Source organism: Prunus mume, linkage group LG3 (genome assembly GCF_029339155.1).
Source record: "Prunus mume cultivar Tortuosa linkage group LG3, ASM2933915v1, whole genome shotgun sequence".
NCBI lineage: Eukaryota > Viridiplantae > Streptophyta > Magnoliopsida > Rosales > Rosaceae > Prunus > Prunus mume.
In genome coordinates, this window is record NC_142700.1 from 25,768,343 (window position 1) to 25,787,898 (window position 19,556).

At 43.2% G+C, this 19,556-nt stretch overlaps 2 protein-coding genes across 4 annotated transcripts; one reads left to right on the top strand and one right to left on the bottom strand.

Moving 5' to 3' along the window:
- Window positions 1-1,042: 1,042 nt before the first annotated feature.
- LOC103327178 (putative magnesium transporter NIPA6) lies at window positions 1,043-9,463 on the bottom strand. Of its 3 annotated transcripts, none has more exons than XM_008229471.2 (9): window positions 8,982-9,463; window positions 8,750-8,806; window positions 6,634-6,724; window positions 6,360-6,520; window positions 6,151-6,278; window positions 5,901-6,038; window positions 5,179-5,271; window positions 4,987-5,104; window positions 1,043-1,532 (listed from the first exon to the last, which is right to left on the bottom strand). In XM_008229471.2, exons 1-9 carry the CDS (start codon window positions 9,100-9,102, stop codon window positions 1,405-1,407), a joined length of 1,035 nt encoding a protein of 344 aa, XP_008227693.1. In that variant the 5' UTR covers window positions 9,103-9,463; the 3' UTR covers window positions 1,043-1,404. The 3 variants fall into 3 exon arrangements, with proteins under 3 accessions (XP_008227693.1, XP_016648714.1, XP_088904996.1); XM_016793228.2 differs by having other exon boundaries at window positions 6,634-6,777; window positions 8,982-9,098; XM_089048870.1 differs by lacking the exon at window positions 5,179-5,271 and having other exon boundaries at window positions 8,982-9,462.
- A 7,170-nt stretch (window positions 9,464-16,633) lies between these two features.
- On the top strand, window positions 16,634-16,966 carry LOC148919242 (uncharacterized). The gene has a single exon (XM_089048820.1). The coding sequence runs from the start codon at window positions 16,634-16,636 to the stop codon at window positions 16,964-16,966; it is 333 nt and encodes a 110-aa protein (XP_088904946.1).
- The last annotated feature ends 2,590 nt before the right edge of the window (window positions 16,967-19,556 follow it).

A 19,556-nucleotide genomic window follows, 5' to 3' on the forward strand; every position in this document is an offset into this window, starting at 1 on the left:
AAAACACTATGAATTCATGATCTTTGGATGAGAATTGAAATCAGTGAGTAGAAACTCTCTCTCTCTCTCTCTCCCCCTCCAATACCAATGTTTGTAGAGAAATTCTTTATCCAATACCAATAGAGGGATGGGCAGGCACACTCCCTTAACCAACTGGCCTAACTTACATTTGCCCAAACAATACTTAACCAAATGAATTTTATGTTAACCTTATCAAGCTCTTCACACATATAGCCTTAGCACAAGGAAGCTTAGCAGTAAGCATATATAATGTAATAAAGGAAAGGATGAAGTGACAGATTGGATTAAAGGTAAGCCTTTCTGCTCAGAAGCCTCACTAAAAAGAATAAAATCATCTGTAAAGACCAAATGGGAGAAGATAAGAGGTCTGAGTCTTCTGAGCAGAAATCATTGTTGTTAAAGGAGTCTTATGAACATCTGTAAAGAATAAAATCATTGTTACGTAGCACCTATGACAGCTTTCCACTCCACTAACACTCTAGCAGTAGCAATGTCACCTTGCCTAACACTTTGAGGCTGAAAACCATCAGTAACCTCCCCTTTCGCAATGATTTTACGAGCAACATTCTTCACACAACGCGTTTGCCCAATGAAAGATCATTCTATTCTGTCATAGGCCTTGGACAGATCAATTTTCCCAGCAACATATCCAGTTTTGCATTTGAAATCTGTGAAAACACTTCTTGAGCAATAAAAATGTTGTGAAATATTTGTCTTACCGGGCACAAAACTAACCTGGTTAATGCTAACCTACTTGCACATCAGAGGTCTGAGTCTTCCCACAATGATTTTAGAAATAACCTTACTGATTGGTCTCAAGTGAAGAACTCAACCCCCTTCATCCACCTTTGACTATGCCAGTACCCTGTTAAGAACTCCACAATATTGCTAAACTTGTATGCATCTGAATAGCAAGATTAGTAAGGTCAAAGATGTTACAAATTTTCGAATCCGCTTTTGCTTTCCTCCTGTTAAGGGTGAAAGATCATTTAAAAAGAACATCTAGTTGCTGCCTCAACTATAAATGCTAAGCAAATCGATTGAATTAAATTATATAAACCAATTAAATCAAATTACAAAGCTATAAGCCGGATATGGATCATCCAAAGATGGATCCTTGTCTATAAAAATGAAAAATGAAGAACTCACTCCCTAAAACTATTGCTATTTGACAATTGCGCAATACATCACTCAAAATTTGAATAGTAAGCTGAAAAAATCTCAGCAGAATGGCATTGTTTGATTTTTGCATTCATGAGCAATTTCACTGTCCGAAGCATCTCTCTTGTTTTCAAGCTGGAAAAATGTGATGAAATTGGGGTGACCTTTGGACACTGAAATCATGAGCTGCAACCAAGAAGTTAGTGTCTCAAGCATATTCCATTACTTGAAGTAGTCTTGCCGAAGAATTGTGATGAAATTAGGCGTTGAACCATCCTCATCCTTCTGCTTCCATTCCCCATTACTTTGGATGTACCATGATACCTTGGGAGATAATGGTGTGTACAAATCTGCATGTTCCAATTCAAGTCAAATGTAAAAATAATTTACAGGATTAAAGACAGAAGTACTGCAAATATAATTGAAGCCTACATAATTTCATCTCAAGCATAAATCCTTATAAAAATCTAGCCAGCCATCAGGTAAAAAATTAATTTTGAAGAATGATGAACACCTGATCAACATATAGTATGAAGATATCATTAGAAGTATAGTATGAAGATACCTTGAAAAATCTAGTTTTATCAAAAGTCCTATAGTATTAGGAGTCTTTATCCTATCTTATTAAATACTGTCTTTTTCTCTAAGGTTTGTTAGTGAACCTCAAGTTAGGTAATGGGAGCTAGGAAATAAGCCATGAAATTAGATGGCTCTACTATTTAGGAAATAAGGATGTCAACGAAGATGGTTCTACTGTTTTATCAGTATACAGAGTACAGAAAATATGGCAAACTGACAGACCACCGAGAAACTCCAAACCTAATAAGACAACGGCAGAAAACAAAATGCCAGATAATCTGAAGAAGAAATCTAAAATTCTAAAAAGATCATCCCCTGATATAAGTAATAGAAGAAGATCTGCAGGAAGTAGATATGCAGAGGCGCCTCAGAGTGTTTGTGGCTTGCCCTTTATCCCGAGCATACACCTTCTTGAATAACACTACCGCCTTTTTGGCAAATTCTTAAACACCCTAATGCCTCAGGCGATAGGGTCTCGCCTCACTTTGAGGTGCACTCAAGTCATGCCTGGGAAACGCCTTTGAAAACACTGCTCCTGATTGGTGAGGAGGTGTCCTCACCAGTAACATGGCACATAAATTGATGAAAGGGCGGGGCATCATATTACTGATAAAAAGTAATTTGATGAGGTGGGCCTCAGCACTTTCACCAATTTATTCCAATCAATATATGCCACATTAACTATACGGAGGAAGTTCCTCCTTACTGGTCAGGAGCCTAGCATTGGCCAATTATTTTCTCACTTGTTAGGTAGGAAACTACTTGGATTCAAACTTCGTACATTTCATGTTTTGGGGTTCCACTAATGTTGTTGGTTAAGTAACTGATACGGTAAATGGTGTTTCAAGAAAGGGCAGAGCCTTTTTTTTTGGGTGCAAGAGCAGGAGTGATGTTATGTTCAAGTAAATAATATCTCCACTCTCGAAGAAACTCTTCATCCTCTCCCTCATTACTTTCTTTTGCCTCTGGCTCTTCAACCAGTTGATAACACCACTAAAACCTTAGACCTGCCAACAACACAACAAAACCCCTTAGATCTGCCAAAAGTTCCCTATAGCCACTGAGTTGCTGCCAAAACTGCCTCCAAGACGGGGTTTGTTCAGGGCCAAGGGTTCCAGAGGTGTTATTTTAGTTTAGATTCAGAGTTCCTTTAGTGTTTCTTGGGATGGATGAAGAGGATATAAAGGGTCTTCCCAAGAGGAATCAGCCTCTTGCGCTATTGTGAAGAAGGCACCCTTCAGGAGAAAGGCTTATGACTTTGGAGCATTTCATCAAAGAGTGGACAACCTGAGGCATTTTGCCTCTGCCATGCCTTGAAAAGTACCTTCAGGCGAGCCAACAATCCCCAGCATTAGAAAATCCAACTATAATTGAAACTGAAAAAATATCAAAACACCCATCCTTGAAAGCTAGACCTCCAGATGCACTGAACCTTTTACCAATTCCAATTTCCCTCTGTTTCTTGCAAGATAACTACGCGTGATTTTAAGAAAATCTCCATAATTGCATCCTTTTCATACTGCTACCCAGATCCTGACTAATCATACTCTGACAAATTGATTCCTTCGTCCCTCTCCCCTTCACACCGCTCATCTCATTGGAACTCCAGAATGCAAATTCTTTAGGCTCTGTAACTGTTTCCTACCCTTCTTCCTTTTCCCACTGTTCACTCTCTTCCATTTCTTTTAATGAGAAATCAACTCTTGATCAAACATCCTATCCACTTCCTGAGTAGCCTCCAACTCCCCATCTTTCTTACCTTTTTCCCCATTCAACTTCTTAGAAATTTTATTTTCTTCCAACGCACCATCAGCCCTCTCTAAAGCCAAAGTTTTGTTTGGAGTAGAATACTTGACAAATCTGTCTCTGTTTATCCACAGACTGTGGCATAATAACTTTACACAAATGCATTTGCTGTTGTAGTAAGCAAGATCCATTCAATTTCCTTTCAGACTAACACTTCATAGGGATGTTACTGGGACATTTTGGCATAGAAAAAAACTTGCCCACACCCTCCACACCCCCCTACTCTTAAATTTGAAGAGATCCACTCGCAAAGAAGAGGAAGGCAGATATGAATTGGATAAATGTTTAAGGTTGGGGCATACCATCTAATCTTTTCTTTGACAGGCCGTGATTCTGTGAAGATCCTGTCCAGCCAAAAACTCTTCTAAACTAGCTTCCTGCAACCATGAGGGCCACTGGAACGAGCTTTGCTACCTTCAGATTCCAAAGAATTCTCACCCTCCGAGCTTTCGAATGCCTCTCGATCCCAATCTAGACTGCTGTCCCAACCATCCAGGACAGAATCACTAGCTTCAAACTCAGTTGCACAACTTCCCTTTCAACATCCAACTCCCCAAACCCACACCAGCTTCCCAACTTCCTTGATACTGGACTATCTCATTATTGGACTCGGTGGAGGAATCTCCCAGTTTTGATCTCTTTGGTTTGAAATCCCCACGATTCCCTCAAACTCCAAATTGGAACCTCTCAGTGTTTACTTCTCGGATAATTTTTTCTGTAAATCCTTACATCCACGGGTTCTTTACTGTGCTGAGTAGATTTTTGTTTTTTTTAAAAAAAAAAGGTTAAGCCCTTAGGCAATGCACGTCTTCATTTTAATAATTTTCCAATGGGCCTCTCCATATAATATTTATTGTTAATCAAATTTCAAGAAAAATACTTCAGAACATAATGCCCTGCCATCTTTTAATATTCAACTACGCATTCATCGTCCTTTAATAATAGCTAACTATTAGTAAATATTAACTGTATTGTTGAGTCAATAGCCCTATGGACTGGTGGTATAGTCCTGCAAACGTAATGAAGTCTCTCAAGTCTGAAATACTGTGTTATATGAAATACAGCCTTATTGAGCACTAGCCCCAAACTGATGGGCTAAGCTTCTAACAAAGCTATATATACCCTACTGAGTTTCTCCACTTAACAGCTTAAGCTTTTATGTTGAGTACTTCAATTTTTTTATAGCTAATTGGCTTATGATTTCAAGATTCAAACCCGTACAATGGGAAAAGGTTTCAAAGGGGGTACAGAAATCCCTGTTATGTAGGCCTTTGGACCAACAAACAGAAGTTAATAAGGCTTACGCATCATATATCAAGCAACAGCCATTTTAACACACATAATCTTTAAAAAGACATGCAGGCCACTGCCATTTTAACACACATAAATCTTCAAAAGTCTGATGCACCACATACAAACCTGTAATTAAAGGTGGATCTGGCTCTCGTGTACTATGCAATATAGCAGTCCCAGATAACACAGTGATGAACCCGCAAAGTTCTGATGCTATGCTGGTCACGCTTTGACCAGAATAATCCTACCAAAAGATTACATACATTAGATTTATAACAAACACTCACACACAAACACAACACGTTCACGTGATGATACCTTAAACATTATTGCACTGGCAAATATTGTAAAAGAGGTGAACATAGCATAATAGATAGGAGAAACAATTGCTGTGTTGAAAGTATCCAATGCCTGCAACCACACCAGAGTGAGAAACCAGCTAAAAAGTTCACACATTTCTGACCAAAACAGAAAATATAAATAAGGTATTTATCAATTGGATTGATTGCAGCACTTCATACATGCACTTCATAAATAAGGTACTTATCAATTGGCTGTAATTAGTGGTAACAGTTGACTTTGTGACAACTTCCCTTCCTTGTTTTTCCTAGCCTTGTTAGAAACACTTGTAAATCAGTTTTAACAGCTCTATGAGAGAAGAATAATATAATTCCATTTTCACCAAACTCAAGAATAATATAATTCCATTTTCACCAAACTCTACAATTCCAACAAAAATTAGATTGAAAGTATGGTGGAAGAGGGATTTGAAGCAGAACTTTGGCTTCTACATAGATTTTTGAAGAAGTAAACATTTGGTAATAATCTGAACAGCATTCAACAGTCTTCTAATATTTCATGTTTAAATATTACCCTCTCAGATTTTTATTTTTATTTTTTATAAACAGAATCCAAAATTCAAAATTAAGAGAAAACAGACAGATGGATAATTATCGAGGAAACAAGTACTAAAGAAATAGAAACGAAAATTACACAAAGCTCTCCTGTTGCATTAGAATAGTGCATAACAAGATACCAACCATGTTTAGATAATTCAATTGAGTGATGATGCAGGTAACCGCAACCATTCCAAAAATCCATGTTTGGAAGTATTTTAGCTGGTTTGTACCCTCTAATGTGAGTTTTATAGCAATGCCAATTGCTTTTACACTCATGACCTGCAATATGGAAATACTAATCACAAATGAGAACGCCACAAAATGTCAATTCAAAAGTGATGTATGGTAATTGTTCATGCACATTGCAGAAACAAACAGTAGAACAACTTACTGTTAATGATCCTATCATAGAGCAGATTCCTGTATAAATCAGTATATTGGTTTGTCCATAGCGGGGAGAACAATACAATATCAGGACTAATGTTACAGCCACCACCGAGGCTGTATACAAAAGAAATGCTGGAGGCGAGAAAGCGAAAAAATTAGTAGGAAGGAAGGAGAGAGGAGCATCCATTAGTTATTAACCTTTAAGCAGCATACCAGGTTGTATTGCTAACTCCCAGATTTCTTCCACAGAACTGAGAGAACGCTCTTGGGGTGAATGGAGTACAATCACAGTCGAACCCACTATGCATAAAAGGCACCCCAACATTCCCATTTTCTGGAGTTTCTCCTTTAACAAGAAATGCGCTAAAACAGCACTACGCATATTCATAGGCAGTTCAACTTGTCAGAAATAAGATTTGATGATTGATTTGTAAACATGTATGTATAATATTATAGATATGTAATAGAATTGGGAAATCAAGCGCACCTAACAATGATACTCAATGCACCAAGCGGCGTCACAAGCCCAGCAGGGGCGTAAATGTATGCTACAAAATTGGCTATCTCTCCAACAACCACTGTGAATTGTCCAAAATTACGATTATGATCAACATTCAACATTCAAGTCCGTCTAGCAGAGGAAAAGGGAAATGAATAAAGCAATGGCAAATTCCAATTTCCTACTGAAATGAAATGGCTGAAGTAAACTAAACCCCTATGAAAATAAAATTTTCAATAACATAGCATAGCTGGGGGCAAGTTGGGGAAAGTGAAAAATGGCATAACAATCTTGAAGAAGCTTATGAGATCCTTTTTATGGGAAGGTGAGGAGGAAGGAAAGAGGGATCATCTGGTTAAATGGGAGCGGGTGGCTTTTTCTAAGGAGGAAGGTGGGCTTGGTGTGGGTTCTCTGAAGGAAAAGAATGAAGCTTTGCGTGCCAAATGGTTTCGACGCTTCCCCATGGAACCTAACTCTCTTTGGGCTTCGGTGGTTAAAAGCAAGTATGGGTCAGCTACTAATGGGTGGGATGCTAATCCCGCTACTACGGTTACCTCTCTTAACCCTTGGAAGGATATTTTGGCGGGTTACCAATCTTTTTTACAGTGCTGCAGTTTCGAGGTGGGAAATGGGAATAGGGTCAGGTTTTGGGAGGATAGGTGGGTGACGGAGGGGTTGCTGAAGGACTCTTTTCCGCACTTGTTTGCGCTGTCTTCAAAGCATTCCTTAAGCATTGACTGTTTTGTTGATTCTCAGGTTTTTCCTCATAATTGGGATTTTGGGTTTAGGAGAAATCTGAACGAAAGGGAGACTGTCGAGGTGATTAAGTTGCTGGAAACTCTGGAAGGATTCAGATTGTGTGTTTCTAAAAGGGATAGGAGAAGGTGGGATCTTGAGGAGTCGGGTTCTTTCACTTGCAAGTCCTTTCAGTCCTTTTTGCGCAACAAGGGGAGGGTTGTGACCTTTCATCCCTTCTCTCTTGTGTGGAAGGCTAAGTCTCCCCCTAAGGTCAAAGTCTTTGTTTGGTTGGTGGCGCTTGGGAAAGTTAACACTTTGGATCTAGTCCAAAGGAAGAGACCGTTTATGTATTTATCTCCTCAATGGTGTGTTTTGTGCAAGCATTGTGAGGAGAATGTGGACCACCTTTTCTTACATTGCCCGTTTTCCTTAAGTCTTTGGGGGCTTTTGTGGAGGGAGGTTGGGACTGTTTGGGTGATTCCGAAAGGGTGCTCTGATTTCCTCTGTTCTCACTTTGTGGTTTGGGGAAAGGGGAAGCGCGCTTCAACTTTATGGGGTTGTTTGATCCACTCTGTTTTCTGGAACATTTGGATGGAGCGTAATAGGAGAATTTTTGAAGACTATAAGGGAGTGGGTGTTAGTGAGTGATGCTTTAGGGATAGAGTTAAATTGTGATTTCTCTAGGTAGAGAAATCAGCTCCTTGATTAATAATAGAGGCTTTGTAGAACTAATCTCAAAACTCTTGGCTGTCGGCTGTTTTCCTCTCTTTAAAATAAGCCTTGCCACATTTATAGAGAGTTTTACATGTCCCAAGGCTGACCTATTCCTAAGTATTAGGAAATTACACTATCCAAATCCTAATAGACTTCTAGAAATCCAAATCTGAATTGAATAAGGAAAACTGAAATTCTTTCCTAATCCCTCTAGGACAAGAATTGGTATACCTCTAATTTTCCTAAAACAATCCTAAACCAACTAGGACATCGAGTCCTAACAGCTGAGAGTTAAGTACTGGGCAGCTTTGTGGGCTTCGGTGTTTAAAGACTATTCTTATTCCACTATTATGAGGGATATGGCAGCATCGGTTAGCTGAGGGGTGGGGGGTGTGTTGTTTTGAGGTTTTTCGGTTGTGTTCCTCCCTGTTAGTTTGGGGGGGATTGGTGCTGTTTGTTTTTCTCTGTGTTGTTTTTGTGTCTTTGGTGCTGGTTGCCTTATCCACCTCCGTGTTCTTTTGCTCAATAAATTTTGTTTCTTCTCAAAAAAAATCTTGAATCTCTTAAAATTACAAACAGAGCCTAAAACTAAATGAACCAGAAGAACAAATGGGGTAAATAAAATGAATAGCAGAAGAGAAAAGTCACTTACTTGTTATCATTCCTATCCACCATAGGGGCTCTAACAGATACCCATATCCTCCGACACCTTTTTATGCATTTACCATGAAACCGAAACGAAAACAAATTGACGAAAATTCACAAATTAAAAATCAGTAATTAATCAAATAATCAAATCATAATTAGAAAAAGAAAGAAAAGAATTGATATACAGATAAATAAAAAATTGATCAAATAAAAGGGAAAGGAGCGAGGAAACTTACTGGCACGAGGACCATTGACGCCGGCACGCCTGAGACCCTTCTTCTTGATGATGAAGCTGGAGCCGATGAAGGCGCTTGAGACCACAGCCAGTATGAAGCCTTTCAAATTGCTCGAGTACATTTGCTATAATTTTTTTAATTTTTTATATTTTTGAATTTACAGTTTACAGTTGAAGAAGGAAGAGTAGTAGGCCGCCGAAGCCAAAATTACCAAGTGATTGGAGCTGGGAGTGGAAGAGGGAGCTAGAGCCGGAGCGACGCTCATTCTACAATTTCGATTTCAAAGCCACAAAAATATTATTAGAGCACAAATGTGGCCATTGCAGCAGCAATTGCAAACCCTCGAATCGAATTTTTCTGAAGAAGAACGCACGCTAAAGTGTAATTTTTTTTATTTTTTATCATAATGTATTTATATTTTTATTTTATGAGGTTGGGTTGGGCTTCTTCACAGACACACACTTTTTTAGTTGTGTGTTTTGAGCGGTTGGATTAGATCGGATTTCATTTGTACCTTGTGAAATCAGGAGAGATATGGCGAAAAGCAGTTTCTCTTTCTCACCTTCCAGTCAGCCTCAGCCAGCCAGCCCCACATTTTCTTCCTTTCAATGTTGTTGTCAACTGCTGATACAGACAAACTTTTTTTCCCCCCCAAGACAAAAAAATCCACCCTAACGCGGTTTTGTGTACGTTGGACAAGCATGACCAAAAAAAAAAAACTCGAATCAATCCAGCATTTCAGGCAATTTGGATTATGATCTAAAATTCTTAATTCGAACTAGAGTTTGGGAAAATATGGGTTGAGAAATTTCCAAGTCGAGCAACCTAAAGGAAACTTATATGTAACCTTAGGCCTTTGGACATTTCTTTCTGGATTTTTAGCCGTTAACTATGATCTTTGTAGAAATTAACCCCCTCAATTAAAAAAAAACAAACTACATAAAACCCCCAAACTATAGGACCACAGACCTACCCACTAGCACCCTAACCAAGCCTAGTTAACTTGTTTTTTTTCAAAGCTAAATTAATACTCTAGCCTATGTCATCTAAATAAATATTATTAACTATTCTCCATTAGGATTAGGCTGCCCACCCAAATAAAATATTACTAATCCCAATAAAACTAGAAACACACCCAAAATCAACCTCAAAATCATCAATTGCTGCCAACAAATAAATAAAAAGAACTAAACCCCACACCCTACGTGAAAAAGCATATTAGACTTCCACTAGGCATAGACATTCCCTCTCTTCTTTACCCAAAAATAAAAATAAAAAAAAGGAAAAAGAATTCTCTCTATTGCATCCGCTAGCGGCTAACTCCTACTCTTCGACAAAAAAGAAAATTATGCATGTCCTCGAACTTTATTAGAGCAAACTAAGATAATTTTCCATTCTTCTTCTTCTTCTTCTTCTTTTAAAATTTTGGAAGATTATTTAGAGTTTATGAAGTATCAATTATGGATTTACAATTAAGGTTTATCAATTAGTTTTTTTTAATCTCGGTGTTCTTGCTTGCTTGTATGAATTGTCAATTAGGGATTTTAATTAGATATTTAACTATTTAAGTATGTAATGTTTTTATTGAAATTTTTGTTGGTCTATATGTTTACATCTTCTATATATTATTCAATAGGTTATATTTTATAATGTCGGGTCAACATCGTAATGTTAAGAGATCAAGGACTATTCAAGATTATTTTAAGAGAAACAATGATGAATCATCAACTAGCATGCCTTCAGTTTGTATTTTTCTGTTATCAATGAAATTTACTCGTACCATTGATTTTTCAATAGGTTTGTACGTAAGGTAAATTTAGCCCACGCCATTTTGAAATTTTGGGTTCATCCCTGTATAGGACCATTTTTAAGTTCATACCCTTTTATAGACATTTACGAGTACATACTCAAACTCCTGGAAACCCTACAATTTACCCCTCTAGCCAAACCGTTAGTGAATACATTAAATCTTGATGTGGCAAAAATTGGACCTATTTTTAATTGACGCGGACATAAGAAATTAAAATCCAACAACACCATCCTCTAACACCAAAACCCAACAGACACCACCCTTTCCACCAACTCTTCACCTCCAACAATATCCAAACCCCACCCCACTCAAACCCCCCACTGCAGCAACCAACCAGCTAACCCCTCCCAAATTCAACCTCCCCAACCCATAAATCCCTTAATCATTCATAGGCAAATCTAAAATCCAAATACCCAAATCCCTCCGAGCATATAGGTGTGGTAACCAAATTAAGTCAAAACCCTAGGTCAAATAATTCATTCCATTTGGGGATTATTTGACCTAATTGGGAATTAATCAACCTAATTGGGAGTTACTCAATTTAATTGGGGGTTACCCAATTAAATTGAAGACTACCTAATTGGGTTGAGAATTGATTCCTAATTCCTACCCCTATTCTCAATTAAATGAGGAGTTACCTAATTGAAATAGGATTTGATTTGATACCTACACAAATAGGGATTTGATTTACCTAATAAATCAAATCCCTAATTAATCAAATCAATTCCATAAAGGGAGGAATAATTCTCTTCCATCTACAGATTATTCCTCACAAACCCTAGCCTCCGAGACCATTATAAAGCATAGCCACACATAATGGTGGAGGTACGCCTAAATTCCTACCAAACTCATGTAAATCATTTCTCACAAACCCTAGCCACCACTTTCTTTCTCTCCCTTACACAAGGCTCCGCCACCACACACGGCTCCGGCCACCCGGTTTTCCTTGAAATACCTTACCTAACTTAGGCATCGGAGGGCCTTTGGCCAACACCTCCTGATGTGGTCTTTTACTCCGATCTGCATTTGTGGGGAGAAAGAGAAGCTGAGAAGACGAAGGAATCTTTGCGACGCATATTCTCGTGGGGAAAATCATTCCCTCCAAATTGGTGCTTTCATTGAGAGCACGAGTTATACTCAACGCGTGCTCAAGGAATCCGTTCCTCCTATTTTCCAATCCACCAAAGCCTTCCAAACAAACCATGGTTGGAAGCATGAAGACGAGAGGCAAAACCGCCGCGATGGCTAGATCCGCGACGGCCCAAAGCCACTCCACCCACGGTCCCGCAATCGACATGGTGGCACCGCCACCTCTCACCACCGCCACCGAACATGGTGGAACCTCTCATCAAGGTGGGCTTGTTACCACTGCCGCTGGGACTTAGGCCCGGTCTTGGAGCAACTTCGCGCGATCCCTTCATTGCCTCCACGCTCGACACACGCTCCCTCGCACACCTCCAATGAAACCCTAGCCCGTGTGCAATTGGGCTCCACACACTTCTCTCCTCCTGATCCACGAAGTCAAGCAAACCTTAGTGCGAGAGTTGACCAGCTAGCTCGAGAGAATGGACGACCAAAGCGATCGATGAGGCAACTCCTCCACCAAATCAGCAGCTCAAAACCTTGGCCTTTGACAACTAGGCGAAGAGAGAACGATGGATCGAACACACCGCGAGGCAAAAACACCAACGGTACCCCAGCAGTCAAGCGAGAGTAGGCGAGACAAGGCGAGGGACAACGGCTGATCGCTTGCCGACATGTCACGTGCATCCGCAAGCCCCACTCGGGCATTAAGTTCGAGGAACAACATGCGCGAGAGGCTAGGCCACGACTTGACGCCCACGCCGCTTGGGACCGCATGGAAATGTACTTCAAAGGCTAGGCGCCCGGGGAGGACAATCGACAACCATCGCAACGTAGGGTCGTGAAGAAAGGCGCCACCGGCTGCCCACTCGCGGACAAATGTTCACGAGAGGCTCGTCCCGGGTGGTCAACCGGATAATCCTCACAATGAGGACCACGAGGAAGGGCGCTCCGTGCTCACTCACGAAGAGCGGCTCGTCGACAAGCTATGGAGAATTTCAAGCGCAGTCCCACCAACACACCGCCTAAGCGTAGCGCAGACGAAAGCGTCGACCCTCGCGAGACCCGGGAGGAGGTCGGTCGCGTCGCCCGTGCGGGTCGCCAACATGATCGACTAGCAATGTGTATGGAGGCGTTGAAAGCTTATGAATGGCCAGGCTTCAGGTCCTTCAAGATGGTGGGAACCTCGACGATGCACTCACGCAGGAGATCGACCGTGCAAACTCCACACCTTTCACCGCCAAAATCGAGCAGGCGCTTCCCGATTCTCCAGCGCTTTATACACTTCAAAGGGGACTCCGATCCGAGAGCCACCTAAAACACATCAAAGTGTCATGCGATCCTCCACAAGGCCGGCCAGCGCCGTTGATGTGCAAGGTATTCGTAGTGACCTTGCGAGAGAAGCACAAGATTGGTTCCACACCCGCCATCCGGGTCTATCAAGCGAAAGGTTGGCTTACGTCTTCACCAAAGAGTACACATCTTACGAACGATCAAGAAGAACCTGACCACCTGCACAACTTACGCAAAAGTCCGACTAATCCCTTGAGATTACATCAAGGAATTCAAAGCGAGAAAAGGCCAACATTGTAGGATCGACACCGCGTAGAATCGCGTCATCTCGCCTTCAAGAAAGGCCTTCGGTGAACACGACTTGTATCGCGGTGACTATCACTCCCGGCCAAACTCTGCGGAGGTCTGCGACGCGGGCGCTCACGCGCTCGGGATGACGATCGAATCGCGCAAAAAGTCTACTAAGCGAGGAAGATCAACCAACTAAGCGGGCGGAGTCAAAGAAGCGTGGATTTAGCAACAAGAACAAGGATAAGCGCAGGTCACACCCACAAGGAGACGCTGCAGCAGGAGAGAACTACACCAAGTTCAGCATCCCCATACATCAAATCTTAGCCCAAGTGAAAAACAAACCTTGGGTAAGAAGACCGCCACCCTTGAAAGGAGATCCAGACAAGAGGGATACTAGCAAATATTGTGCCTTCCATGGGACACACGGGCACACAACCAACAATTGCCTCGCTTGGAAAGCACACCTTGAAGAACTCGTGAGAGAAGGTCACTGCACGGAGTTCATCGCGGCTGCCATCCAAATAATTGAAGATCGAGACACCGACAAGGAACCACCCTGTAAGGTCATATAAGGATTAACACAATCCTAGCCGACGCCAAGGAGTCAGGGCTGACCAGCAAGGAAAAGAAGAGGAAGATCAAATAGGCCACTATGATCTTCCAAGTCTCAACCGCCTTCTACAAGGTAAGACGATCCTATAATCGCTTCAAAAAGAAAGATCCGACGTCTCGATATGCCACATAATGATGCCTTGTTGTCGCAAAGATTCAAATCGCGCAGCCATGGTCGATCAATCCATGCAGACGAAGGGCACACAGCCAATATCCTACAACAAGGCCATCCAGCAGATGGGCTTGAGGCAAAATCAACAAATCAGCCGTATCACCGATCGACTTTAATGGTGCAACAACGGTTACCTTGCACGAGACCTCGACGTTTATTCTTCACCAGAACCGCTTGCAAACATTCATGGTCAATGAGGTCTCACCTCACAACGGCATTCGGGCACATGGATTGGAAAGATCAACGCCACCCCGCCACACATCAGAAAATTCGCACCTAATCCTCGGGGTGGCCGCCAAATCAACAATGATCGTGGCAATGTAGGAAATGTTCGCCAAGGGCTAAAGAAAAGCAAACAAGCGCACTTCCCGTGGAGCCGTGAAGATCCAAGGAAGTTGAATCGAATCTTGCTATCTTATAGCAATCAAAGCTAGACTAAGCCGAGGAAATCCACCCGCAGGTCTTTCCCAAGAAGGATGGAAACCCGAGGAAGACGCTGAGTTAATACCCTTGATCCCGATCACTGCATAAAAGCTGCGATCGCCGCGCTTAAGCCCTGACGAGAAGATGGAGCTTACCACCTTCCTCCGCACAACAAAGATATGTTCGCATGGTCGCCGTCAGACATGCCTGGCATCGACCCAAATCATCTGCCACCGACTCCATGTCAACCCTACTTGCAAGCTAGTGGCGCAAAGAGATATTCGCACTCGAGCGAAGTCGCTATCATCGGCCTAGATTGACAAACTTCTCACCGCCGCTTTATTGAAAAGGTCTCCTACTCAGAGTGGCTTGCCAACGTGGTTCTAGTAGCAAAACAAGAGAATGGCAAGTGGAGAGTCTGTGTCGATTACACTGATCTCAACAAAGCATGCCCAAAAGACAACTTCCCATTGCCGATGATCGACCAACCTATGGATTCCACTGTGCAATCGCTTCACCATGGACGCTTACTCCGCAAATTCAAATCTTGATGCACACTGATGATAAGGCTAAATTTTTCATCATCGTGAGAGGGACCCATCGCTATAAGGTCATGCCTGGGCCAAGAACGCCGAGCAACCTACCAAAGGTCAGAACAAAATCTTCAATGAGTGATCGGGCAAACTATGGAGGTACGGACGACATGTCGTCAAGGCCCCAAACGCGGCAGATCACTCAAAACCTCACCGAGGCATTCAACTCGCTTCCGCCAAGATCGCATGAAGTTGAACCGGCAAATGCACATTTGGTGTATCCTCCGGCCGATTCTTGGGATACTTAGTCACACAACGAGGTATCGAGGCGCACCCACGTCAGATCAAAGCTATTCTCGATGAAGCTTCACGTTGAAGGAAATACAAAGTCCGACGGGCAGAGCAGCGGCCCTCAACCGATTCCTCTCGAGATCAACCGACAAGTGCAAACCATTCTTCAAAGCTTGAAGAAAGGACAAGAGACAAATGGGATGAGGAGGCGGCAGTAGCTTTCAGTAGTTTGAAGACTTATCTCACTTCACCACCCTCCTCAAAGCCGCCCTGGTGAGACTTGTTCTGTACCGCGTTGTCCAACTACCACACACACCTCACCTCTCATTCGAGAAGAGTCAGCCCAACATCCGTATTCTACACGCCAAAAGCTCTCTCGATACAGACTCGACTACCCAAAATTGAGAAACTCATTTTTGGCTCTTGTAGTTTCGGGCGAAAGCTACGACTTACTACCAAGCTCATCGAGTCATCGCCATGACTGACTTTCTTTGAGATCAATCTCAGACAGCCACGCCTTTCAATACTCATGAAGTGGGCTATAGAGCTGCCAATATGACTCACCCACCGCCAGCGCAATAAAAGCCCGTGCTTTAGTAGACTTTTGGGTAGAGTTCACCCCATCACCAAGAAGAGAAATTGGTCAACAAAAAATAAGGAAAATTCAAGAGCAGATGGGACTCTTCACGACCTAGCCAACTTGGAGACACGCGGCAGCTTATGGCAGACGGAGCGCCAAACCAAAAGGAGCCGGGAGTGTGTCGCCATCATCACCCCGGATGGAACTTTGTTGGAGCAAGCTATCACGCTTATTTCCTACCAACAACGAGGCGTAATACGAGGCACCGGCCTGCCACGCCATGGATGAACTCGCACTAAGAAGCTAGCCATTTACCTCAGACCCCACCGATCACTTAATCAAGCCTCATGAGAATACATGGCGGCACCTAAGGATGATCTTGTACCTTGACAAAGTCCAGAGCCTGAAGGCATTTCCACCTCACCATCCAACAAGTACTCCCGCAGAGAACGCACATGCAGCATGCACTAGCGCCTAGGGTCGCTACGGATACCAGCCAAACGCCCATCCTGGGCTGAACATCTTGGACCGCCAAGCATTGAAGAAGTAGAGCCAATCGACACCATGCAAATTGACGAGGACCCCAGCTGGCAAGACCCCATCATTGACTACTTAGCGAATGGAAACCTACCCGCGGACAAGTCCGAGGCTAGGAAGGTCCAACGGAAGGCCGCGAGATACTACATGCACGACAACAAGCTCATCCGCAGATCATACTCCGGCCCTCATCTCACCTACATAAGGTACCAAACACTTGAGGTCCTCCAGAAATTCACGGCAAGCAGTGTGGCAACCACTACGGGCGACATCCGCTGGAAGGCTCTAAACACCGGCTACTTCTGGCTTACCATGAGCCACGACTCCACTGAATATGTCAAGAAATGTGATCGCTGCTAGCGATACAAGCCGATCCCTAACCTGCCTGCCGAAGTCTACCATTCATGCAATGGGTCATTGACTTATTGGGACTCTTGCCACCCGTGCCCGCCAAGTATGACATGATGATCATCGTCATCGACTACTACTAAATGGATCGAGGCCGAAGCTCTATCCTCTATTAAAGAAGCCGATGTGGAGCGATTCATCTGGAAAAACATCATCCGCAGTTTGGCTGCCCACATCGCCGGTTACGGCAACCGCCACAGCCATTGGCAGCGTATCACCGCAAAATAGTCACCATAAGCAGCGCCCTGCGGAGACGCAGGCGACGACCAAAGCGCCCTTCGAGATGCAGCCTGTAAAGCTGCTCCTAAGGGAGACGCAGGGTGCCAGAATTTTAAAAGGAGAGGCTCCATGCCTTCCCGAAGTAGTCTGTGTTCCTATCCGCTTCCTAAGGGAAGCAGATAGACATGCGCTGCCCATACAGCGCTCTAAGGGAGACGCAGTGGCGAATCAAAGCGCTTCGAGACGAGCGTGAAAAAAAGGCCCTAAGGGAGACGCAGGTGTGCCAGAATTTAAAAGGAGGTCTCCATGCCTCTCGCAGAAGTATCCAGTGTTCCTATCCGCTTTCTAAGGGAGGCAGATAGACACGCAGCTGCCCATAAGCAGCGCCTCCCGAGGGAGACGCAGGCGCACCACCTCAGCGCTCTGAGACGCAGCCAAAAAAGGCCCTAAGGAGACGCAGGTGCGCCAGAATTTCTTAAAAGGAGGTCTCCATGCTTTCTCAAGGGAAGTATCTGTGTTCCTATCCGCTTCCTATGAGGAGGCAGGATAGACACACAGCTGCCCATAATCAGCCCTTCGGGAGACGAGGCGCACGCACCAAGGCATCCTAAGGGATGTGCGAATCACGCCCGAGCTCTTAAGGGGGGCCCTGACACTCTCCAACTTCCTAAGGGAAACCAGCAGAGCACGCCCGGAGCCTCTTAAGGGGGGCCCTGGCACTCGCCAACTTCCTAAGAGAATCCATCCTAAGGGATGTGCAGAATACGCCCGGAGCCTCTTAAGGGGGCCCCGGCACTCGCCAACTTGCTAAGGGAAACCATCCTAAGGGATGTGCAGGACACGCCCGGAGCCTCTTAAGGGGGGCCTTGGCACTCGCCAACTTTCTAATGGAAACCATCCTAAGGGATGTGCAGGACACGAAAGCAGACTACAAAAGATGAAAAGAAATAAAGAAAACTTCATCTACTCCGAGGCGCCAGTAGGACACCTCTGAGTTATAGCCTCTTCGACATTCCTCATCAATATGCCTCAACATCCCGACCACTTACCCATAGCATCCGCCATCATCTCATCTACGATTCACTCTGTGCTCAAACGGAAGTAGGCATCTTTTTGACTAACCAAGCCAATGTAGAAGAGGGGCAATAAATGTATTTAGTTTTACATTTTTAGCAACAAGAACTACTCTTTTTGAAGCAAATGAATGTGGCTTCCTTTTTTTTCCAAGGAAAGGCTCAGAATGTGCCAAGATCGGGCCTGGCGATGTGATGTGATCGACCAATCAGTGAAGGTATGACGGTTTTATACGAAATTATCTTGAGTAGATCAAACACACGCATCTCATGTATTAGACTTGTTCGCTGGATCAATCGACAAGAAGAACTCTTCGCCAGTAAGCATGACTCTCTCATCTTCTTAGCCTCCGCCAACCTACTTCCCAATAAGTCAATGATACCAATCAACTCCACGCTGATCGCTCGTGACTCAACTGATCGGATGAGAGCAAACCTCTCGCTTCAATCTCCATCTTTGACCTTGCACGACTCGAACTTCGAGGAGGAATGTTCACATCCCTTTGACGCTGGGTAGAACTAGATCGCACAAATTGCTCTCACGGGCGTATCATGGTTTTCAAGCTTGTAGCAGGAGGCTCGGCAGCAATACTCAACATAGTTCATACCACCAACCTTCGTGGCTATCTCCGCCTACGAGATGTTTCATTCCTGCGATGATGGTAGAGCAGACCCACTCTGAGTCTTCCGAGCAGAAGGGAACCTGGCTTTCCTCAATAGAGACACATTCTCACCCGCAAGGAGTAGCTTCATCTCTTGAAGACTTGGCAGCAACCTTTCGAGGAGATTCTGCCAGAACACCCTCCGCCTAACCGCGATCATCAACTGGATCATTCTACTCATCTCAACATCCCGAGCAGGGCGTACTACCACCTCCACCTGGAGCCCAGTCCACGAAGGAAGCCTAACTGCAGCTGACAACCCAACAGATAATTACACCTCCTACATGCCACCACGCCGCCATGTAATGTATTTGTGGTAACCAAATTAAATCAAAATCCTAGGTCAAATAATTCATTCCATTTGGGGATTATCCGACCCAATTGGGAATTAATTAACCTCGATTGAAGTTACTCAATTTAATCGGGGATTACCCAATTAAATTGAACGCTGCTTCAATTGGGTTAATAATTGATTTTAATTAACCACGATTCCCAATTAAATGAGGAGTTACCTAATTGAATTAGGATTTGATTTGATATTTAATATAATTAGGGACGGATTTAATCCCATAAATCAAATCTAATTAA